Source organism: Pseudopipra pipra, chromosome 4 (genome assembly GCF_036250125.1).
Source record: "Pseudopipra pipra isolate bDixPip1 chromosome 4, bDixPip1.hap1, whole genome shotgun sequence".
Classification (NCBI taxonomy): Eukaryota; Metazoa; Chordata; class Aves; order Passeriformes; family Pipridae; genus Pseudopipra; species Pseudopipra pipra.
Window position 1 is genome coordinate 23348407 of NC_087552.1, and position 24323 is coordinate 23372729.

The 24323-nt window shown below is 43.3% G+C and overlaps 1 protein-coding gene across 2 annotated transcripts in view; it reads right to left on the reverse strand.

The window, feature by feature from the left end:
• Window positions 1–24323, reverse strand: part of UNC5C (unc-5 netrin receptor C) — a 256143-nt gene that overhangs the window by 4689 nt on the left and 227131 nt on the right. For both annotated transcript variants that reach the window (XM_064651944.1, XM_064651945.1), the window contains 6 exons: window positions 21044–21131; window positions 12057–12225; window positions 9513–9746; window positions 4322–4471; window positions 3924–4088; window positions 114–292 (listed from right to left, as the gene is read on the reverse strand). In XM_064651944.1, coding sequence (XP_064508014.1) covers window positions 114–292; window positions 3924–4088; window positions 4322–4471; window positions 9513–9746; window positions 12057–12225; window positions 21044–21131 — 985 coding nt within the window. The remainder of the gene's footprint in view (window positions 1–113; window positions 293–3923; window positions 4089–4321; window positions 4472–9512; window positions 9747–12056; window positions 12226–21043; window positions 21132–24323) is intronic.

A 24323-nucleotide genomic window follows, 5' to 3' on the forward strand; every position in this document is an offset into this window, starting at 1 on the left:
GATCAGCCTGTACACCTGCTCTCACTCACCTAGAGGGACATCCAACAAGACCCTTCTGCACATACCTCCCTGGGCACTTCACTGTCCAACCACACATAAGCAGCCCTGCTCACCTGTCCAGTTTCAGCTTGTGGGCCAGCATCCTCCAGTCGTGGCCTCTGGTCTGAGGTGCATCCAGGCTGCTGCACAACTTTTGCCTTATCGGGAGCGGGATGCTGAAAGCGCTGGGCCCTACTATGGTGGTGATGGTGCCTGCTGAGTCCATGAGAGGATAATCGATGCCAGTATGTTCCTGAGATTGGAAAGACAGGGAAAAAGCTCAAACAACCCATCAGTTTTGTTACTGAGTGCAGAGACAATTGTAGAACTGTATCCTCTGAGATGCAGTGCTTTTACTTGTAGCCCTCTGCCAATCAAGTGTTTAGGTTAGACAGCTGGAAAAGAGAAATATTTACAATCAACTTTGGGTAGACAAAAGATTTTTTTTCTCCTTTTTTTTTTGTGGGTGAAGATCACTATGGCTGGACAAAATTGAGACCAGCTTAATTAATCACTTACTAGAAATAATGAAAGATCATTATTTCAACACATTTCAGAGCAAATTGCTATTACTAGAACAGAATTGGGCTGACAAAAACCACCTTCCCAGCATCTCTCCAAGCCCCCCATGCCCCACCAAGCCAGCACCAGGCTCACACGCTGACATCCTTCTGGCAGCACCCATGCTCTCTGAAGCCTCTGATGCTGCGCAGACCACAGACAGACAGACAGTTAATATCGCCCCAGGCACAAGCTGATCCCTCATTTTTATGCAGCTTTGTGCCGGAAATAGATGGAGCTGGAAGAGATGTGCTCAGGAGGAGGCAGTCATTGTCCTCCCTCCCCAAGGCCAGCGCTGTGCTCAAAGGCAGTATGGCAGCAAGTGTTTCAAAGGAAAAGTCACCTCCAAAGCCAGCTTCTCCCCTGCAGGTACGGTGTTGGTTCTCTCTGATGTGGTCCTCCCAGCTGGGAGGCTCCCCATGACACCACTGTTAACATGGCTCTGCTGGGAATAACAGCAGGTGGCTCTTCTGGGCAAGGATTTTGTCTTTTCCTTGGCCTGGAAGGATTTAGCACCCACAGGCTTGGTAGTTGATAGGACAATGGTAGCTGGCCAATTTGGATGGTTGGTGTCCTCCAGGGTGGCTGAAAGCCCCACCAGACCTCATTGATGCTGACTGGCTGCCCAGCTGTGCAGTGGGAATGCTGCTCACATGTGCAGCACTTCCCACCTCCAGTGGAAAAATCAGCAAGCATGGCTGGTTCTGCCTTCACGCTTCTTAATCTATTTCTCAATTTGGTCTCCTTTTCTGGCAGAAATGAGGGAGATCCAGATCACAGCCCCAGGCAGCCAGAAACAGTTCTGCTAAAGACTTGTCATTAAATGTCAATTTGTTTTCACCTCTGTGAGCTGTCTTGTTGCTTGGTGTCAAACTGGCTGTTGAGAATGCCCTGTAATATCTAAAACTGTCTTAAAACCAGGTAACTCCTGATTTAAGCTGCCATTGCAAACCCCCCAAGGAGTTTGTTGGAGATGCTCACAGTCACGTGCAGTCCTCAATTTCCCAACTCCAAATGTATTCAAAGATGGAAAGTGGAGAGCCAGTATCCATGAGCAATGAACAAAATAAAATCTTTTGCCTCCAATCTTTTATCTACACCAATTAATTATCTTAACTCTATAAATATGATATTTTTTTGCCTTTTTTTTAATAGAAAAGGCATTTTAGGCAGTGAAATTTCTAACCAAGGAATTAACTGTAATGTCCTCAGTTAACATTGCAAATGTGACATTGTGACATCTGTACTTGGGTTTCAAGGTCCTGCACCACAGACTGTCTGCCTCAACCCCACTGCTTCAAGCAATGAGTTATTGCCCAACTGTCTGGCAGCAGGAGCTGTGCAGGAGCAGGCAAAATCATGACACTGCTGCTGTCTGCAGGCTCACCTGCACTGGGAGGTAGGAAGAAGCAGTAGGGTGCTGATTGGGGGATTGCAGACAGATAACCTTTTCTTTATATTCTGGGCCAAAGGACACAAGCGCTGCTCTGGCTCCAAAGCTGGCCTGCAGCCTCAGGTGTTTCAGGATTGCTACAGAAGGAACCCAGGTATCCATTGCATTGCCCCGTGGCACTTTTGTGTGATTATCAACACCAGAAGATAAAAAGAGGGCTTCAGAAACAAATGATGGGGGACCTTTATTGCAGTCTTCCTCCTGCTTTTCAAATGTGCATGTTTTGGCACTCATTACATTTGTATTTTTGAAGTCCCAGTGGCAGACACTGTAAAAGCCAGTATAAGGTGGTTTAATCTGGAGAAGTCTTACATCCTTTACAGGGGACTAAAAAGAAAGCCCATAAAGGGAGGATGCAGGAAACTGCGTTACTATATTTTTACTGCAGGGTGATAGAGGCAGAAAGGCAGATCCAGCAATAAAGAAAGATGCCAGCACACTCCTGCAATCCTTAACCACTAGCTGGATACTACTAGCCTAACCTCAGAAGAAAATGTGAGGTGCCACAGCTAAGGTTTCCTGAAGCCTGGTCTGATGTCTTTACCACACTTCTAGAGACATAATCATCCGTTTCCAAGTTCCAGGTGACTTCTCATCAAATCTCTGAGATTTTGGATTTTTTCCTATTTGACCCTCTATGCCAGCTCTTGGCAGCCCAAGGTCCTCCTGCCCCTTGCCTGGGCTTGGGAACATCAAGAGGTGTAAACAACAAGGAGCAATTTTGCAGGAGGCAGCCTTGAAAGCAGTGGTATTATTCACTCCCTCTATTCATCCTTGATGGATAGGATCACAGCACAAGACAAGAATATTACCCTGTTCCCTCTGAATCTATTACCAGGCTATATTACACACAACCAGCTGAAGATGATTATAGTGTATACTTGCATTTCATTAAAGTTACTTTCAGTTCTTTCTCTTCTCTGTGAGGTTAAATTAGTGATTACCTCAATGCAGCACTTATTACAATAATTGTTTAAGATGCTTGTTTTACCATCTGTCCTTAATGCTGTGTAGTCCCCAGATGAATCTGTAACTGTACACCCACTAACCAAGCAGATGTTATGGGTAATAGCACACAACATTAGGGCCCTATAGCACAAGTAACTTTTGTCTCTGGTCTCACAGCCCTTCCAGAAGTCAGCCAGCAGTAATTGCTGCCTGAGAGTCTGCTCCTCGTAGCTGCCAAGGGTACCAGGAATAAAACCCACCAGCATATTCACTGAAGTCAATGCCACTTCACATTTGAATGTGTTACTTGGTCTCTGTCCCAAACTTGACTGCCCCAAGGAGCAAAAGTTCTCCAGGTTCTATATAGCACTGGCAAAGATGTTACCAAACTCATGATAAAATTTCTACTGGAAAATATCAGCCATCAAAAGAAAAATTGCCTAAAAATAACAGTCAGGATTTGTAGCAGTAGAAAAATACGAGGAGAGAAGTTTACTGCAACTAGACCATTTGATATTCCCTATTGCACTGCAGCTATTATGTGGGATCAGAGGGGAATGGCTCATGAAACGGGTGGCACTGAAATTTTCCTATTCTCTTTTCTCCTTCTCCAGGAACATCAGGCATGATGGGTCTCATGGACTATAGGAAACAGGACCAAGCAGTGCTTCATGAGATGCATTAGGAAGTGACAGGAAAAGAGCTCCTCCACATAGACACAGAAAGGTAGCACTAGCAGGGAGACCAAGGCTGCTCTCCTCACTCCCTTGAAGGAGTGATTCTTCCTTCCAGAAGAGAGAAACTAAGGGAAAACGCAAGAGGAGATACAAAGCAATGATTTAATCCATTCTTTATGTCTATCTCAGCAGTCAGGAGGAAAATGGGAATCACTAAACAGGTAGCAATGGGAAAGGTCATTTACCTCTGAAACAGAGCAGTTGAGCTGGAAGATCTGTCCTTCTCCTTCAACCTGCCGCACACAGAGTTTGCACACCAGCTCCAGGGTATTCAGACTGAACCTTTCCAGTGTGAAGGTGCAGTGCAGGTTTCTCTGACATCCACTCCAGATGTGGTAAAAGGGTATCTCCTGCAGGAGGAAAGCAAAAAAGTATAGTCAGGGAGGGATTTGAGATCAAGGCATGGATACTATGTGACCAGAGACTGTGGGCTCCATGCTACTGTGAATGCGAATGGTCCAGGGGAAGAACTGTCCATGGGAATATAGCCTGGCACCTGGTGTTTTTCAAACACACCTGTGCATGACAGTATTTCTGTAATCCTCACTGCTAGGATCCAATGTGAATGTTTTGTGTTGCTCACCTGGTATTTAGCCAGCAGTTTGCTCTTCCAGAGAGAGTGGGCAATATCATGAATGGACAGACGGAGATTGTGAGTGCTTCCCTTAAAATGCAAAGCTTTGGGCTCCTCCAGAAGCTGCCCACCCATCTGCCGCTCAAGCTGCAGGACCTCCTGCAGTATTGGGATAAAAAGAAGAGAGTGGTCAGGTTTCATCAAGACTGAACAATGGTCTTCCAAGTCCTCAAGATTGTCTGTTGTAGATGCTGTAACTTGTGTAATACGGATAAAAAAATACACAGGCATTGTGTTTCCCTGTGAACTGGAACTGCACCAGTGGATCTGAGTATAAGCCACTCACCCTCTTCATACAGCAGCAGCCCAGCAGAGATACAGGCATCTCTCCTTTGGGAGACACAGTGTTATTTTGCATGTCCTTAATCAGAAGCTTAATTGTGTGCTATTATATGGAATGCAAAGACTTTGCACACAGTCACTGTTTGAGTACAGAAATAGATCAGTCTTCTCCATTGGTCATCGAACTGGACATCTAATGGTAGCTTTGCTATTTTGTTTTTGGAAACTCTTGTTGGTGTAGGTTCTGTTGATATGGGACCTGTGCATACCACTGGTCTTTCACCTTGTGGCCTCCTGATGAAGTGCTCTATGACAGAGTGGTACAGGAGATAACAGATGCCTATGCTGACACTGTCAAAGGGGGTGGTATGAAAACAATGCAAGACACTGTGATCGAGCATTTTGTACATATGAATATCAATGTGTTGGTTCAGGGTTACTGCAATATTGATCACGTAATTAAAAGCTAGTGAGCCAAGAGTCTGGTCATTTTCTGAAGCTAAAAATAAATATAAGCCTTTAATTAATAAAACCACAGTGGAATATTGCCTACAAACAGCCTAATTGTAGACCACATGGGAGAAGCAAGTACAAAGGCACCTACATGGGCCCTGTTAGAAACCAACACAGCCCATCTCGGTCATATTTAATTAAAAGAGCCATCCAACCAACAAGTCTCATGTGGCCAAAGACAATCACACACAGAGTGAGAATGCTCAAGGAATACGTGGGCACACAAAACCAGGATACTACCCCAGGACGAATAAAGGAGCGTCCATTTTAGCTAAGCTACTCCTGACCACATTCAGTGAGCTAGTTAGCATATAAGAAAAGCCCCCATCCCAGCATATGGCAGACCCTGAAGCTAAAACAATGTCCTTTTATTGGCCGTTAGAGGAAAAGAAACAAAATCAGGATACCTTTGAGATTACGGTTATGCCAATGAATCAGTTCCAGCTTTTTTCCAGTGCCACCTAATTACTTCGTCAAGATGTCTAAAGAGCAATCGATAGCAATTATCTGATTACTATAGATCTTCATTATGTCCAAATTACCTCCCTGGAAGGGCCAGAAGATGACTTGTGAGCTAATTGCAGATGCCACTTCTCAGGCATGTGGGGCATAGGTGTTGAGAAACTGCTCCTGCCCATGCTGCAGCAGCTCTGGGAGCTGCACTACTGTGGGGAAAAACACTGCAGTGTGATGCTGCACCATCCACTCATCAGATCTGGGTGTCTAGTTTCAATATCCCACTTTTGCTGGGACCCTTTTGGTGACCCTTGGTCACTGCAGACCTTCTACATGCTCCTACTGGAGGATGCTGAGCAGCCTGTGCTTCTCCCATGCCCCTTAGCTAGTTAATTCAGAATTTATATGGCTGGTTCCTGCCATATAGCATTTTATTTAGATCAATGCTTATCCTGCTGGCTGACACCTCTATGTTCTCCTGAGCTAAAACCTGAGCTGCATGTTCCTTGCCCCATGCTGAGGTGGTTGCAGCCACTCTGCCCTTGCCTCTCACCACCGCTGTGAGGCAGGACTTATGCCCTTACACCCTTCCTAGGAGAGGGTGCTGTGTAAGGCATCACTCCATCATCAGTGTAACCAGAACAGCCACAACCCAGGCCTACTCATTAATGGGGCACAGGCAAGCAATGGTGTTCAGTCTAAGCTGCTGCCTTCCTTCAATAAGAGGAAATGTGCATGAAATAACTGAGAGAAGATCACAAGCCTGTTGTGCCCCTTTTTGTGTGGTTTTTTTGAAGACAGTTACTGTGCAGCATGAGGCAGGTTGGGGGATTCCACTCTGCTACTGCCTGAAGTCATTTGCTTGCCCTTAGTGTGGGAGGCATCTGTTTTCATGTGCCTGTAAGGCTCAGTCCCTGCCACACTGCCACACACAGGTCACATACCCCAATCTCAGAGCCACACATGAATAAACAGAATAAAGCAGCTGGATTTCTTTATAGTTATGAAATTATTACCTTTTTTTCATTTATTTGTTTTAGCAGATTAGCTTGGGCACCTCCCTCAAAGTGCAAAAATAAGCCTTAAAAAACAGAGGCCAGTGTTCGAGGTCAAAGCTACCTTTACCCTTGCCCAAAAAGCATTTTTGTGAGCATCCCATCTGGGTGGCTTGGGACCTGAGGGGCAGAGGGTGCTGCATGTGTGATCAGCGCTGAGCCCACACTGCTTTGCAGCCCCCAGGAACCTCACTAAGTTGCTCCCACAATAACTGAGTCCTTATTGATGAGAAGTCATTACACTTTCCTACTGTACTGCAGATGCTGGCAGTTCAGCAGCAAGTGCTTACTCTGCATGATGAGAGGGAAACTTCTGCTGGATAAACACTGCACTGTGTTTTATACTGCAAATACTTGTCTTCCTTTGGTGGCTGTTAAGACACATTCAGCATATGGCACATTCATTCCTAGTTGTAAATAATAACAGAATGCATTTGGTTGTCTATTAAAATACACATAATTCCCTACAAAGGCCCTTCCAAACCTCAGACATTTCAGTGTGGGAACATCTCACGCTGCTCTTCCCCCCCTGCCATGCTTTGCCCAGAGCAGCCAGCCTCGAGACACTGAGATGCTGTAGCTGGTGCCTTGCCTGCTGTCTGCAACTTTTCCTCCCTCTCCAAAATACTTGTAACTTCAGGATCTGCTGGCCCAGCCCTGTCTGCATGTCGTGTCCCACACTCTCAGTGGTGACTGCCCAGTGAGTGCCTTCCCTTTGGCAATATGGCAGTGCTAAGGATATCTCCCCAGCACTGCCAGGGCTGCTGTGGTATCAGCTGCTGTGAAAGCACGTGGCAAACACCCCAACCTTTTGTTTTCTTTCTCAGTAGTCATAGTTTGAGTCTGTATCACAGGGATAGTTAGTACAAAGTGGTTTGTATGCACTGGTTCATACGCACCAGTTTATACACGAGTTCATAGTCAACCCTTTCATCTACATCTACTTTACTCGTCTACAGCTAGTTTACTAGGCTCCTTTTTTTTTTAAACCTTCACCTTCCCTAGACCTTTCATTTCCAAAGAATGGCAACTGATACTTTTGTAAGTGTCTGTGGTCAGCAAGTATGTGTGCTTGTCCTCCTGCAAACCACCAGACAGCTGCATCTTGAACTCCATGGGTAGCCTTCCAGTCTTACGGTAGATATGCCAAAAAAAAGAGAAGATTAAAATGCATGAACTTGCTGTAAAAAAAGTAGCAGGTATGAGTGGGATGGTGGCTTCCTGACTTTGCTCGCCTTTCCTCACAAAATTACAAATGATTTCACTTTGGGGTCTACCTGCAGCAGAAGCCCAAGGATTGACTTGCTGCCCTCCCAAATGTTGGCGGCAGCTTCTCAGATGAAGGATGTCCCTCTGTGTGGCTCTGTGCCTCTCCTGATCCCTTCTACTGTCGTACTGAATTGGATTAACTTTACCTCACAACTCTCCCTTACAGTCTATTAGAAACAGACCAACAGCTCTTGAGTAACACCTAATTAGATTCCTCAGCTCTGACTGCATTAGCTGGCTGTCCAAGGGCTCTCCGACTCACTTATTATTACCTCAGGCCTTGTAGAACCCGTGGAAAATTGTATTATGCAGCACAGACATAAAACTGTCAGGGCTTTTGAAGCTTGATTGCTATGAAACATCCTTTTCACTTTTTTTTTATGGAGGAAAAACAAAAGGGAAATCAGACCAGGGAAAATAATTGTTTCTAAAAGGCTGACAACACCACTGCAGCGAAAGAGGCCAAACTCCCAGGCCCTGTACAGACAAAACCATGCTTAAGTCACGATGTGCCTGCTTCAACCCTTATACTTGGCTGCCTTTCTTACATACAGCGAAAGAGTATCCTCCCAGCAAAGCCTAGGCAGGCAAAACTTGATATCAGATAGTATCGAGGAGGAAAACGAAGCGTGCTACTCGCGGTCATGGAAGTCACTGCTCTGAGAAACACAAACATCTCCCAGCCAGTGTATGTGGGTTTAAATCCTCATAATTCCCATGCAGAGCTGAGGGGAAAAAAAGCATATACAGCACCAGGATGACTCTGCTTAGTCAGGCTTTGAACTCATTTTGCTGCAAAGAGGCATTTGTGAAATTGCATTGGTTACAGTAAAAAAATCCAAAACATCTTTTAATAAACTCCCTTCTTGCATGTGCAGTTGGAGCTAAGTATTTCATGAGTCTATCTATTATACATACCATTGGTATAAATGCAGGTATTTATAAAGAGAAACAGCAATTATGGTTATCTATATGCTCATCTGTATGTAGTGAGCATGTGTTTGTGTGCATGCCAGAATTATGCAGGAAGAGTAAGGTTATATATTTAGGGATAGCAACAGCTTTGGTTTATTTCAGTTGTGAATTCCCAACACAAAAAACTGCACGCGAAGAGGTGTAATAAAGCAGTACGAAAGCAGGCAGTGATTAACGGGCCAGAAGCTTCTTTTATCATTATCATCTATTTACAAAGAAGCATTTATATGTTTCTCCATCTCTGGGGAGCTGGCACTTAGCATTAAAAATACATGAATAACGAATGAAGCCCTGTGTACCTTATGGCCTTTTAATAATGCAAAAACCTTAGGATTCAGGATATGATACAGGTAAACAAAGGAAAAAAGACTGGTGGGCAGAAAACAGCATGAGATCCCTATGCAAAGGACAATTTATAGCATGTGGAGGTTAAACTGTAAAACAGCAGCTTGCTGCCAAGCTCTTCTTCTAATCAGAAAAATAATCCAGGGAGCATGCCTATATGGAGCAGAGGATCTATCACCACTATCACTGCAGTCTTCATACATCTGAAGAGGGACAAGGAAAGCAAGCAAGAGATCAACAACCACCTTAAGGGCATCCTGTGTGTCATCAAGGCAGTAGACCCGGATGCTGTACTCCAGCGAAGAGCAGGACAGTGGTCCAAAGATGGCCAGTTTGAGACGTTTGGCTGCTGCTTTGGTGATTGACTGTCCCACCAAGGCATATGTGCTGAGAGTTTCTGTCAGGATATGGCAGGCCTCTGGGTCCAGCTGGATATAGCATGGAGTGGTGAAATTTTCCTCCCCAACGACCACCACATCCTAAGGGAGAAAGAGGCCAAATTAGTGCATGTGATCCCTCACAGCTTGCTCTCCTTTGAGGCAGCAATGCCCCTTTCAAGCCTGGATGATGCAAAAAGTCCTTGCTGTTTGCACTTTAGATTAATCAAGAATAAAATTCCTGCTTCCAGCTTTTCTCTATGTAGGCACAGAGAGGTGCCAGTGGTGATGTTGGTGGTAGAAAATTCCTCCTGCCCTCCCTCCCTTAAGACTTGGAAATCCTTCCTTTGGGCCCCGCATCTGCTTTTAAAGCCCTGGGCAGAGTCAGGAAAATAATGAAAATATCACCAAGACTTCATTGAAAAATATATTGCAGAACTAATAATTTAGTGACCATGATTTAACACTAGTAGTCTCAGGCGTGTTGAATAAATAACTGCTCTTTACTTCCTAAGCATGACAATAAGGAGTTATAAAAACTCAAGGAAGGGAAGTAACCCCTACAATGGCCAAATGCCACATCTACATGAAATATCACCTGCTGCTTCTCCAGAATAATCCTCCGTGACGAGACTGCAGGGCGAAGAAAAAAAATACATACAGCCTGAATGCCTGACCTCCCCACCCTGGGTGTGCAGGAAAACATCTCCCCTGCTAATTTCTCCATTCAACCCTGCATGCAATATCCTGCACGCAACACAAGGTGCTTTGAATGGCTTTGAGAGAGCGCAGAAGCAAAACAGCAGCAGCAGATGACGGCTGCCTCTAGCAAAGCCACCACGTGCTACATGATGCTCAGCACAACTTGCCCGCTTCATCCCTGCTGCCTGCAGGTCTGCAGCACAATGTACACACCTGGCAGTACGTACACTCAACTGATATTTGGCACTAACCTTGGGCACCCTAGTCTCAGGGAAGGCAAATCTGACATGTTTGCAGGGGTGGCACAATCTTTTTGGAGGGCAAGGTGCTACTGCTGACTGCACCTCCCCATGGCCATGCCAGCTCCTGGCTCTGGCAGGAGGTGCTGGTCTCGAGTGTTGCAGGGGTTGTGCATGAGTGTGTGTGTGTTTGTGCTTGTGTCTATGTGTGAGGCTCAGCTTCGAGGAGCTGCTCTAGAATCGAGAGAAGAAGGTGGCTGTGTGATGGCCAGGGCCCCTGTGGATGCTGCAGAGGCTGCACTAGTGCCAGTGTGTGCGTGGCTGGCAGAGCAACCTGTCAAGGGCAGGAGAAGGATGGGGGAGAAAATGAAGGAATGCCAGTAACACACAGGCATAAATAAGGAACATATGTGCAGTGCCAAGAGTCAGGCTGGTGGGGTGCGGATTAGTTGGCGAGATAGACCTGGTTTTGCTTCATGCTCCCTCCCAGCATGAGGAAAAGCCAGTGCCACAGGCAGGGGGACACACACAACAGGCTTTTGAAGGGAATGTTAGACATGGCACTTTTGCTGTTGTCAGCCCAACTGCCTTCAGAAGCCACCCTGACCTTATTAAACCTACTGGTAGGAGAAAGGGCCCTTGCCAAACTAATTATGAGACCAAACTGGTCGCAGCAGGTACCTAGGAGCACAGGGCTGGAGAGGAGGGCTCTGTCAGGATGGCCCAGACTTGCTGAAAGCATCACTTTATGCTCCAGTTACAGTGGGAAGATCCTTGTGCCACACTGCCTTGGGACATTCTCCAGCTACACTGCTGGCAAAGAACCACATCAGGCTCCCACCAAGCCTGCACTACCCAACAATGCTTGCTCTGCTCCCCTGACTTTTCAAGGTCCGGAATTCAATACTGACTGCATGAATTGAATCAAATGATCTCCACCAACATCTTAGGAGGGAAAAAGGAAAGAAAGATAAGGCCTATACATTTTATTTAGCTGGATGATGTCTTGGCGCTGAAGGAGATAATTTGCAGCCTTATTTTCCCTTTCTTGAAAACAGACAAAAAGCCAGGAGAGTGAAAACTATTCTGTAAAAATCCATTCTTATTTCTAGAGTCAAGACAGAAATTGTTTCCAGGCACTGTTTTTTATCTTATGTATTTCTTCTGACCCCATGACTTTGGCGCAATATCCTGCCACAATCAGTAGCTTAAGTGCCAAAATCTGGTGATGAAGGCTATTTCATGGAAAATACCTGGAACTAGGAAGTCTCAAACTGCCTCAAGATAGCATCTCTGTGTGGGCACTGGACAAGATACATAGTGCTGAAGGGCACTCCTGCCTGCCTGTAACAGCCAAGTATCTCACACGGAAAACGCAAAATACAGGCATCTAGGTTCAGAAAGGGAAGTGAAAGACTAGCAGAGAGCCCTTCATTCAGTCAGCACACAGGCTGGAGCTCCAGAACCTCACCTCCCACGGTCCCTGGGCAGCCTGGTGCTTCAGCTGGATCTGCCAGTCCTCTGTGTTTGGTTCTGCACAGTGGTGCATGGTTAAAATGACGGGCCGGGTTAGCAGGGCTCCTGGTGGGCCACAGCTCACCACTGGTGTCAGCAGGGTTTGACTGTCTTCTACAGGCGGCCTGATGAGGAGACAGAAAGATGGATACATTAAGTGAGTTGAAAAAGACAAAAAGACTCATTCAGGTATGTAAAAATAAAAAATCCTTCTCTTAAAATAAAAAGATCGTGCAGGCAAAACAGGAGGTTTTAGTTTTCCTTTATTTTTTCAAATCCAAATTTCTTTTCATTTTTTTTTGCCAAATATCACTCATTGGTCAAAATGCAGGCTTAGGTGTCAGCAGATTATAGATCACATTTGCTGATCTTGAAGGATCCTTGCAGATGGTATGCAGAAGTTTCATTTCACCCACTGCCAAAATGTGGTCACTGCTGCATTTGGTAGTTGTTCAGCAACACACAAAAATGAACGGTGGCTCTTGTAAGCACTACATGTGAGGACTATTTAGTGTCAGGACAGAGAAAAATGAAGAACAGAGGAAGACAATGAACTAATAAGCCTGTCTGAAACCTCTTAAGTGGAGATGTGCAGTTTGAGTTCTGAGTTATCACCAAACTCACTGATGCTCCATTTTACTTAAAAGGCATTCGGATCTACTAGAATGGCTATTGCAAATATGCCTGCAGGGAGCAGGCATCACTGGCAGTGGTGGAGAAAGGATGAAGGGATGGTAAGGGATAGTGCAAAGGGCAAAACGCACTCTCAAAGCCCAAATCAGTTAAAAACACAGTTATTATCCAGTGTGCTTGCTGCCAGTCACTAGGAATGGGTGTTATGGGAAATCATGTTAATATTTAGGATACACAGTGTACACTGTAGTTTTTAAATGATAGTGTGCATGTGTGTGCACACATGTGTGCATGTGCAAACCATCCCAGACCAGCTGCCGAGGAGCTCAAAACAAGAGGAAGCACGAGTGACTTTAACTATCCTGACATCTGGTGTATGACAAATACAGCTGAATGTGCCTCATCAACTGCCTCCCTAAATAATAGAGGACAAGTTCATGATCCAGAAAACAGCAAGTGAGAGATTAAAAGCATTCAATGTGATCTGCGCTTAAACTCCAGATCTGCCCACGGGACCTCAAATCCTCTGCTCCAGCAAAGGGTTCAATCCCTTGCTGCATTTACAAATGAGAATATATTTGTATTGCTCTTAGGGAAACTCGTGGAGACAACATCACTGTTTATTTCTGCAAGTCTCTGTCTTTACCAAATGAAAGACCAAAAAACGTAGCTGTAGTCTTAGATAATGTTTTCAAAGAAGCCAATTTAGGACAGAAGCTATTTTGATATCCAATTTATTGAACCTATTCTGGCTATTGCAAATCTATGTTCACAGGCATAATCTAATTTTGTCCTCCTTACTTCTCCCTGCCTATCCCATTAATCTCACATAAAATGAAAGACAAACTTTCGCTAAATCCTTTTGAAAATGGGGTGAAGGCACTTTTGAAAACTGTCCCTTGTTGCTACAGATGTTGTGGGAAGTTTTTATGACATTTGAGAAAAAAAAAAGGTCTGGCATTGAAAAATTTAAATGTATGCAAATCAGTAAATCCAGATGATATGCATCTGTGGAAATTAACTGATGAGTTTACTAAATGACTGAACAATTGTTTCTGAAAATCCATGGACTGGAAACAAACAGCTGTGATATAGATGCCTTTCTAAAAAGATGTAAAGTATAACAATCTGGACAGCTATCATGTATTACACCAGCAATTTTAGCCTAACAAACAGTACACAAAACAAATGAAACACTAGCAGATAGTCTATTTCCTCTTGCATACCACAGGGAATCTCTGGATTCAGATTAAGAAGATGAGGTATCACTCTCTTGCAAGACCAGACTGAATAAATCATGGAACAGTTTTTCACTACCACATTCGTTTTTTTCCAACTCATTTACTTTGCTATTTTTTTTGCTAAGAAGCAACAAGAAGCCTAAAAAACACAGTGTGGTGGTGGTTTTTAATGGTCATTGAACTTGGGCATTAGTGGACATTTGAACATTCTCCTACAGTCTAATTCAAGACATTTCAAAGAAACCATAGTGTCTTATGAGAAAGATCTCTCAAAATTACAATATTTGTCTGGAAAGCTACAGATATGACCAGCTATGGACTCAATCATCTGATTAACCTAACTTCATCTAAAAGTACTGACCCAAGTAAAAGGAAGGAAAAAAAAATACAAGTTATCATATTTTTCTGGACTGAATTACAAACCCGGCAGTTAAAAAGAATATAGGAGTGAATATATCATGATTGCCATAAAAAAAAAAAATACAGTGCCTTTTAGGTGAAAAATGAGTAAAAATCAACAAGCACTGATGCATGTGGTTCAAAAAACCCAGAAGGTCATTAAAAAAATAATATAGTACTGATAAATCGGACAGTCTAAAATTGTCTCCAAGTAAAGTTAAGCTTAGTCACTGCTCCATGGCAAAATTTTGTTAACTGTCAAATTTTAGGACTCCAATGAAGGGCATGATTCTATGCTGCGACATTTTATATCCGATTAGGAAAAGTATAAAAAAATCATACACAACACCAAGTTGGAATGTGCTGCATATTGAGCAACTGAGATGGGAGGTGTATACAAGAATACGAAGGACATGTGAAAAATATCAAGGCCTAATATTTTTTACCCAAGTTGTTAAACAGTATCTTTGTCACCAGACTTATGAGATTTACTGGATGAGGTAGGCATGGTTGTGACCTGGCTATTTATGATACAGGACAGTCTGATTAGTGAAGAGCAGAAAAACAGGCCAGTTGTGGGGGTGCCTGACTTTAAGACCCAAATTCCCGACCAGATACACATCTGACCGGTATAACAAAATTACTGAACACCTGCCAGTCCTAATGACTCTCCACCATCCACCTCATATAGATAAACCTTTAAAAATTGAGATGTAATGAGTTGCAGAGAAGTTCTCGAGTGCTGTGAAATGGGTCAGTGACACTGTTTAAATGAAATCCCAGCTCTATTCAAGTCCATGCTAAACCTCTCTCCGACTACTGTGAGGCCAGGATTTCTACTCACGATGTGGAAAACAATGCAAATAGCAACACGATCATTACATTTACAGGTAACAATTAATAAGGAATCATTACAAGTAACAGTGGGAGCCAGAAAATAATGCAAAAGTTCCAGAGAGGGTAAAAATATGAGAAGGAAATAAAATCCTATTAATTGTACAGCAGCTCACGCTAGAGCAAAACAAATTCCAAAGAGTTATTTGGTAGCAAAGAAAGAAATAAAACTGAACAAGATTTCAGGTGATCTTGCTGCAACGCAGCAGGCATCAACTTGTAATGTGATACAGTGGTAAAAAGCAAATCTGATTTCTGGTGCTGTATGGGACAATGCATGTCAGAGCACACCACAGTGATATTCCCTTTCCTATCCAGCTCTAACATGACTGCAGGTAGCAGTGTGTTTAGAGATTGCAACAAGATCTCAGAAATAAACACCTGAAATTCAGGGGAATGAGGCTAAACAACCCAATGGCACCCATAGAGCACAGAGATGCTCTGTGACAACTGACAGGACAAATAAACGAAAATCTCTTGATAGATTTTTTTTCTCACTTCTCACTGTTTTCAATTTCCATTTTAAAACAAAAGGATTATGCCTTACTATAGCTAATGAGAACAGAAACAGATGCAGTAGACAAGATATATTATACAAGAGATATTAATCTTTCTGCTTCAAAGCATGAACCCAACACTAATTGATGGAATTAGTAAACAACAAATTCCCCTGAAGACAAGTTATTGTGTAGTCACTCATTATGGGCAATTTTCTTCCTTTTCTTGAAGCAGGAGATGCAGCACCAGCAAAGCCAGGATCCCAGCCTAGAGGAGTGCCTGTTGTGATCCAACATTGTGATTTATGTGCTACAGATCGCAGGAGATCCAGCACAGAGACACAGGGGAGCATATAGAGCAAGGGAGTTAGCTCCTCTAAACCAGAAAGATCTATAAATAGACATCTTGAAAACTGCGGGCCAGAACCTACTTTTAGGCTGTTATCCAAAAAAGAACCCTAAACCCAAATGCTCCCAAAACCCCACCCATATGTGCTTCGCTTTAGGCTTGCAGTAGTCTTGGGACAATTTATTAGAGGAGACTTGCACTTTCAGCTGCACGACTCCAAAGACATGGTGTATGACCATGATATTAGCTGTATGTCAAAGAGATGTTTTTGTTTTACAAAGACCTGAGACTAAAATTCAATTCACTGCTTAGCATTTTTATTAGAAGGCCCTAACAGTAACTGGAAAGTCTTCAGATATTTTAAGATGTTTTCCCATGCCTCACAGCTTATCAAGAACAGTCAACTTATATTTAAAAGCAAACAAACTTTTATTCACTATATCTGGTCCCTTCACAATCAAATTTGTGTCCTTAATGGGATTACACATTCAAAACTGTCTCCCTGTAATAAGCCAGACCATATTCATTAAGGTAGCTGTCAGACAGCAGATGTAAGCACAACTAGATAAATCTCTGCTGCTCAGTGGGACTATATTGTTCTCCCTACCACCATGTGTACATGCTACAGGCGATCACAGCAGCTCAGGAAGCACGAGATGGAGCAGGGAGAGAGGAATGGCTACCTTGTAGCAACAGATGGCAACCCTTCTACACAGCTTAGCCAGAAGTTAGAGGGAAGATATTTTATTTCTCCTTTCATTGCTGGGGCTTTATTTTTTAATATGTGTTCCTTTTTAAGTTTCAAACTTAATATTCTCTACTGACCCTAGTTCTTTTGCCAGCCTAACTTTAGAAGGAAAATAATCTGAAAAGTTTGCTCTCCCTTTTTGCTCATGCGCTGATCTTTTTTACATTGAATTTTTCTATTATAGAGACTGGCAGTTCATGAAATTGTCTTCTGGAGTTGCAAAGTAATTTTGTTTATGCAACTGAGATATAGAAGGAAGGCGAAGAAACGAGATGTGGAAGATTTCAATTTCTTTTATTTTACATCACTAAGCTTAAAGTTTACTGGTGAAAAAGGCAACATTACTCCTTGGATCAAACTCATTGATCAGCTGCTTGACTTTAATGTACACTCTATGTCTGTGCTATAAAGCCATTGATACAAATCCTGGCAAGGCTCACCTGACCCTTCTTTCTTTTTAGGTAGCTAATTTGGAATTTGCACATTTATGTATGTCTTCCATCAAGATCTTCAGGAGTGCTGCTTGCTCTGTTCTTCAGGGTTGTCACATTTTGTGGGCACAGCGACATCCACTCTCATTTGCAACACCTCCTGTGTGATGGATTATACAGAAGTGTCCTTCACAGTGCTGTATCTGTTTAGTGCAGTTCTTGCCTGTGATTAGAGTATGCAAGAGCAGCTCCACCTAAAGCTGTGCAAGCTCGGCAGGGTTTCACACAGGAACACGGGAACTGCCATATAAGATAAAACCAGTGGTCCATCAAGAGCCAGACCCCATCTAGCACTGACCACTGCCAGATGTTTCTGAAGGAAGCACACAGCTCCACTAATTTAGCTCACAGCTACATTTGTTTTTTAACCTGAGGCAGTAAAGAAAATATTGGAGGTTGGAGGTTTACACTCATGCTATTTAACCCTTAGTCATGTAAGACCTAGGCTCTCACAGATGCTCACAGGAACAGGCTCTTACCAGGTACCGGTCACCACAATGTGCTTATTTTACAGATGAAACCACAGCTCAAACAGGAACCCCTTCTTGCAAATCTCAAAGTTGGTCACACTTCCCCAGACTAAGGAAGCAAGCATCTGATCACCACTGAAAAAGCCACTGAGCTTCAAGACAGAAACCCGTCTGATAGCTGTGAAACATTCTCATGGGCTTGTCATTTTTTCAGTTACATATATATATATATATACACACACACATATACATATATGTACACATATACATATATGTGTACAAACACCCATATATACATAGATATCCTTTTCCCCACTGTAGCCACTTCATAAAACACATGAATCATTTCATGAGGTCAACACACCAGCCAGGGATCGGAGCCCAGTAGCTGCTTGTCATCCATCCTGCCCCAAACGACAGGTAGAATGAGGGTGAGCTTGCAGGACAGAAGCAGGAATAACAACCTCCTGGAGTATCAGTCTAGTAAAAAAGAAAGCCCTCCTAACTAATTCACAAGGCAACACAAAGAGTGACATTACTGGATCTTGAAGTCTCTCAAATTTCTGTACTATACCTTTCAGAGACTGGGGAAATATATTAAGAAAACAAAGGAAGGAAAAGAGAAGGGGGAATTTGCAGGAGGCTGAGAGATAACAGATTTTCTGTTTCAGCTTGACTGTTCAGAAGTAGTTGTGTGAGCTAAATCTTAAGTTGCTGGAAATCCATGATCTGTGATGGGGAACCTCTCTGCTGCTGCACTGTTTTCACCATGGTAGTGCTATGGAGACCACATTCTCACCTCAGTGGTAGCTGTAATATCAAAAACAAGACCCTGCCTTTACTTCTGATTATAACACCCCTTTTATAATTTCCTATCTGTCCCCTCCCAAACTACATCAACACATAACAGGACTTTTCAACCTGTACACATTTACAGTGTGCTCATGAAAATAAATACAGGGTCTCACAGGGTTTGTTGAACACACTGCTGTTACCGCTTGGCCACAAAAGTGAATGTCTGCAGCTAGTCCTTATTGGGGACTATCACTCTCTGCTAGAGCAGTGTAAGACTGCAGTAGCAGATTTAAAAAATAATTACACCACACAGTAACTTGTGGTACCCATATGACTCCAATTATATGAAGCAACATCTGTGGCCCATGTAGTCAGAAAAAGCAGCTTTGACTGAGCTGCAGCTCTGCTACATCAAGTGAAGCATTTAGTAACAGGTCCTGCAGCAGGAGACAGATACAGCTGGGCGCCACTCACCCATTTCTGCTCCTTGGCACCTGGGAAAAAGGAGCAGGTAACACGGGAAGATGCTACAGTTCTGTCATGTTCAAGCCCTTTTTAGTGAATATTCCATTCTGAGTGATCTAGACAACACCTGATGAGCTCCATTTTACGTGTCCTAGAAACAGCTGGTTTCCAAGAGTAGGAAAAGCTTGGTATGCCTGTGGGCAGCTAAAAAACTGCCACAAACCAAATAAGCAACTGGAGTCGGTGCACCCAGAAAGTGATACCACCACAACATGATGAGGCCCTGCTGCCCCATGGCCAAGGCAGCCTGCTCTCTGCTCTCCTCTCCTTGGGAAAGAAACCACTTCTAAAGTCTTCATTGTAAGTGAGGACTCACACCTTTTTGTTCACTTCTGCAGGTGTACTTTGGCATACTTGCTCAGTTTGGCAGGCAGAACCTCTCCAACCATGCTTTTCCCAATACAGGTTAACCTATCCTTCTATTCCCTGTGTGACTTGCTGAGTAACAGCTATCACAAAGCATGCAGAGAAGGCTTTATAATCCTTGAGGAAAATAAATTAGACTAGCATGTGACATTAGTTGTCCACAGCTGCATGAATAAGGAAACAGGGATTCCCTCCATAACTGGCTAGAAAGGAAATAATTGCACATATAGCTCCTTATAGGAATGAAATATTTTTTTAAAATTTTGTTTGTGTTTTTGTTTTTTAAGAATTAGGTATTTTAGAAAGGGAAATCTAGAGGCAAGTTGAATAACGGGGGATGCCATCTGATTTTAATTTTTTTTTCCTTCTTCAGAAAAGAGTCTTTTTCAATACTGCTTGTAAATGTCTTTAAAACACAGCCAAAAGTAATAGGAATAGAATCAATACTAGCTCTGAACAGAGACATTTTTCTGTAGCTGCAATTAGCTATTTTCAAAGAGCACGCGATGAATAATGTATGCAAAAGGGTGGGTGGGAGGATTGCTTAATTTTTCTTTAAGCAGATTATTTTAGCTTGAGTGAAAGACTACCAAGCTAAAGAATAGTGTTCAATATCACACACTGTATAAACAGCTGCGGCTTAGCACATAATAAAAGCTATTAAGAGGCTGAGCCAAAAAACATATCTAGCTATGAGGAAGAGAAAGAGGCAAAGTACCGTGTAATGACAGCCTTAGTTTCACATTTGCCATTCAGCCTTTGTGCAGGAGTCCATTCTGCAGCCTAAGATCTCACCTTTCTCTTCATTAGGGTTTTCTAAATGGCTTCAGATGGTATTTTGGCCTTTTTATTACAAGTCTTTTTTTTTTTTTTATGTCAGGGCTGCCAGATCATGCAGGAGATATTAAGATCTAGAATATGAACTGGCTACACATGCAGATAACAGGTGACAACAACAGGGGTCATCCCAGCATTGGCTCTGGGTGGCCCTTGGTGTGCGTTGTCTCGGACTAAGCAGCAAGGAGGCGGAGGACACCAAAACCTTCGGCTCCATCTCCTCACTGCATGACTAGCCAAGCCCATGAAGGGTAAAATAAAAATTCACCTTCACTCTAATAGGAGAGGAGATTTTCCAAGTCAGGTGCTTAGGCACCTGTCCCCTCTGCTGAGCTGATTTGTCACCTTGCTCCACTGCTCCTTTCTCCTTTGCAGCACTGGTCTTTATCAAGAGGTTACCTTGCACCTTTTCTGCTGCACCAAACTCATGTTGGCACATTTTCCTCTCCACTGTGATTCAGCATCCCCCCAGACTGAGGGCTTGCTGCAGAATACAACTCTCGGTTATAAAAGCAAAAGTCTGAGCTGGTTTCATGGCAAAGTTTATCCTTGGCTTTGCTTGTGTTTAACTCCAAGTCAGCAAACAGCTTCAACACAGTAGGCTTTGCATAAGCATATGGTCTTTAGTTACTACAGGTCTTTAGTTACTACATTTCCCCCCTCTGTTAATGCACAAGAAAATAAAGGCAGTTTTTTACCTCATGTTCTCCTTTCTGTGAACTGTCAGATACATTTCATAGACTCTCCCTTGTGGAACGGCCCCTGCTGGGATCAGCAAGCTTACTCCTGCAGAACAGAAGAGACACAAAAGGTAAAAATGGAGAAAAAAGGGCAAGTGGGTCTGTGAAGAGGAGTGACAGGAGAGGTAGAAGATGAAGCCTGAAATGCCAGATTTTCAGCCAACCTAACCAGCAGACTCTAAATGATTTCAGCAACTTGGGAGAAAAAGTACCTACTGTAACCCTGGTGTCTCCAGCATCCAGCTGCCTGTTCTCACTCCCCTTTGCATCCGCATGGAAACAAGGGAGTGGAGAAGAGGATTTTCTTCCCTTTTATTTTATTTAAAGAGCAGACAGATGGCTACGCTGTTGCTTACCTTGTAAAGTGATGGAAAAACAAACAACTCTGACTAAAATTTCCAACAGCTGTAATGGGACAGACATCTCTCCCTAGGCAATTCTTACTTAATTAAAATCAGGAAAGAAAAGCAGTGGAGCACTGTCCCAGGAAACAACAAGAACTAGTTGTTTCCTGAAAGATGGCTTCTTGTGCCTAGCATCCTGTCTTTTACTGTGCTCAGCTCCAAGGGTACCTTGGAGACAAAATTGGATTTCTTGGCACTGTTAATGTGCCTAGTCCCGTAAAGTGGCTCAAAACTGGGGTATCCAGCCTTGAAAAAAATGTGGGCAAATATGCTCAGTGCCCTTTTCAGTAATGATTTGCTGCACACTCAATTAAAAAACACTGCTCTTACATTACTACCATTGCAGAAATGTCTTGTCACTACACAACAAACATAGTTCACCAACCACCTATTTCACTCTTCTGGACACATCTCAGCCAGCTGTCTTTGCAGATGTGGATTAGCTGGACATCAGCGGCAAGGATTTGAATACAGTTATTACTACATAGCTGAAAACAAATCTATGGGCAGATTATTTATACATATTTACACAGGAGAGTCTTTATAGACCCCTTGCACAGCCCTGTCTCTTTTCTTTAGCATACGTAGTTTGGTTACGCTGAAGACCTCCCACGTGTTGGTGTACAGGTGCTCAGTCCCATACCTGGTTTTGAAGGGGAGGGATTAGCTAGGAAAACATTTTCCATAAATGCCTTCTGGCATTTGTTTGTTTACAGGCCTGTTACAACCTAATCTGTGCACGTTCGTAGTTATAACAGTGTAGGTGTCGCGCAAGTGAAGGGCTTTGATCACGCCACAAGGAGGATATACATACATCTAGAAGCGGCACAGAGGTATACATGGTAGCAGTAGATGGATTGTTTTATTTTACAAAATCATTACTTTAATCATTTTGAAGGGATTACAGCATTGAACTTTTTTTGTTCACAAATTGATATTAATATATGTGAATTAAATGTGACTAATAGACTTTGCTGATAATGTGCACCACCATGGCATAAGAAACCTGAGTATTAATATCTACCTTCATCTGCTACTTAGAAAAATGTGAAATCCAAGACTGTATAGCACAAATTTTCAACATTGCTCAGCAGTCAGCACCAGATTTATTGAAGTAGTTCAGCTTTCACCTAAATTTAAGAGCTATTTTTTCCTCCTATTCCACAGTAGCTCAGAGAGGAGGGTCATGGCTCCAACTATTGACTGCTTCTTGGGCTATGTGTGACTGCATCCTGGAAGGACAAAACCACCTAGGTTCTGGGCCACCTAGGCATTTTGCTTTCTCCATTACATCCACAAATAAGAAATGATCCAGCAAAGGAGCAGGAGACAAGGCACTATCTCCTTGCTCAGGGCACTTGCTGTAAAATGGCCAAGCTGTGAGCTGTGGTCTCACATGTGCTGTGGTCCTACCTGAATTCAGAGAAATTGGGCAGGGGTATTCCTGACCACTGTGTAGCCTGCATATCCCCCCACCCAACATTGTATGCCTGTGACTTATCCTCACTTCAAATGTTAATGCTGCTCTTCGGTATCATACTAAACCCACTGGAACATCCAGGTGCTTAACTTCCTTTGAACATCAATGCTTCATTTAGGAAAAAAACAGCATTGTGGTTCTGGTTAAAAAGATCTGTCTGCAAGAGCTGAGCTCTCCCAAGGCTGCCCAACAGCTCCCTGGATGCTCTGAAACTGCTTACCAGTGCCAAGGTGGCCTGAAGGGGCCCAGAAGCCCAGCTTCATTCCATATGACAAAGACTGAGCAGTGCTTTGCAATTACATTAACAGGTCCTCAATGCTCAGTCTCTCCATTTCCTAGTTGTAAAGGAAGTCAACAATACATACAACAAGGAGAGAAATATGGAAAAGACACTCCTGGGCCTTATTTTCCTTGGGTATATAATGTGTGCAGGTAAAAAGCCTACTACTTCTAAAAATAGTATTCTGCTGTCAATTACACAATGAATTGGAAGTGGAACAACTGATTTGTTTTTAAATTATTTTGTCCTTTTTCATGTGTGATGACAAAATAGAGGCTTACTGTATTGAGGTCCCTTTTCTAGGACTGCAGGAAAGGAAAAGGTGATGCTGAATTTCATTTCACACAATGAAGGTCTGAGGCCTTGCATGTCTCAGAAAGTAGCTAAGAGCCCTGTTTAGAATCACAGAATGATTTAGGTTGGAAAAGACCTCTAAGATCATCAAGTCCAACCATTAACCTAGCAACACCACGTTCACCACTAGATCATGTTACTTGGGAGAAGAGACTGACTCCCATCTTGTTACAGACTCCTTTCAGGTGGTTATAGAAAGTGATAAGGTCCCCTCTCAGTCTCTTTTTTTCCAGGCTAAACAACCCCAGCTCCCTCAGCTGCTACTCCCAAGACCTGTGCTCTTGTAGTGAGGGGCCCAAAACTGAACACAGTATTTGAGCTGTGGTCTTTGTGGTACAACGGAATGATCGCTTCCCTAGTCCTGCCGGGCCCACTATTTCTGATCCAAGCCAGGATGCCATTGGCCTTCTGGGCCACCTGGGCACACTGCTGGTTCATGTTTAGCTGACTGTCAACCAGCACCCCCAGGTTCTTTTCCACTAGGCAGCTCTACATCCACTCTTCCTCAAGCCTGTAGTGTTTAAAAGGTGGCCAAGACTTTCGGTAGAAAATATTTGAAGCCCTTTGCTAGAAGCAAAAGAAGGGGAAAAAAGCACCATTGGGTTGTTTTGATCAAAGAGAAGGCAGAGTCCCAGGTGTGGACTTTTGTCCCACACATAAAAAAGCACGCTAACTCCACTTAAACCCACAGAACAACTGTACCTTTAAGCCAACATGGCT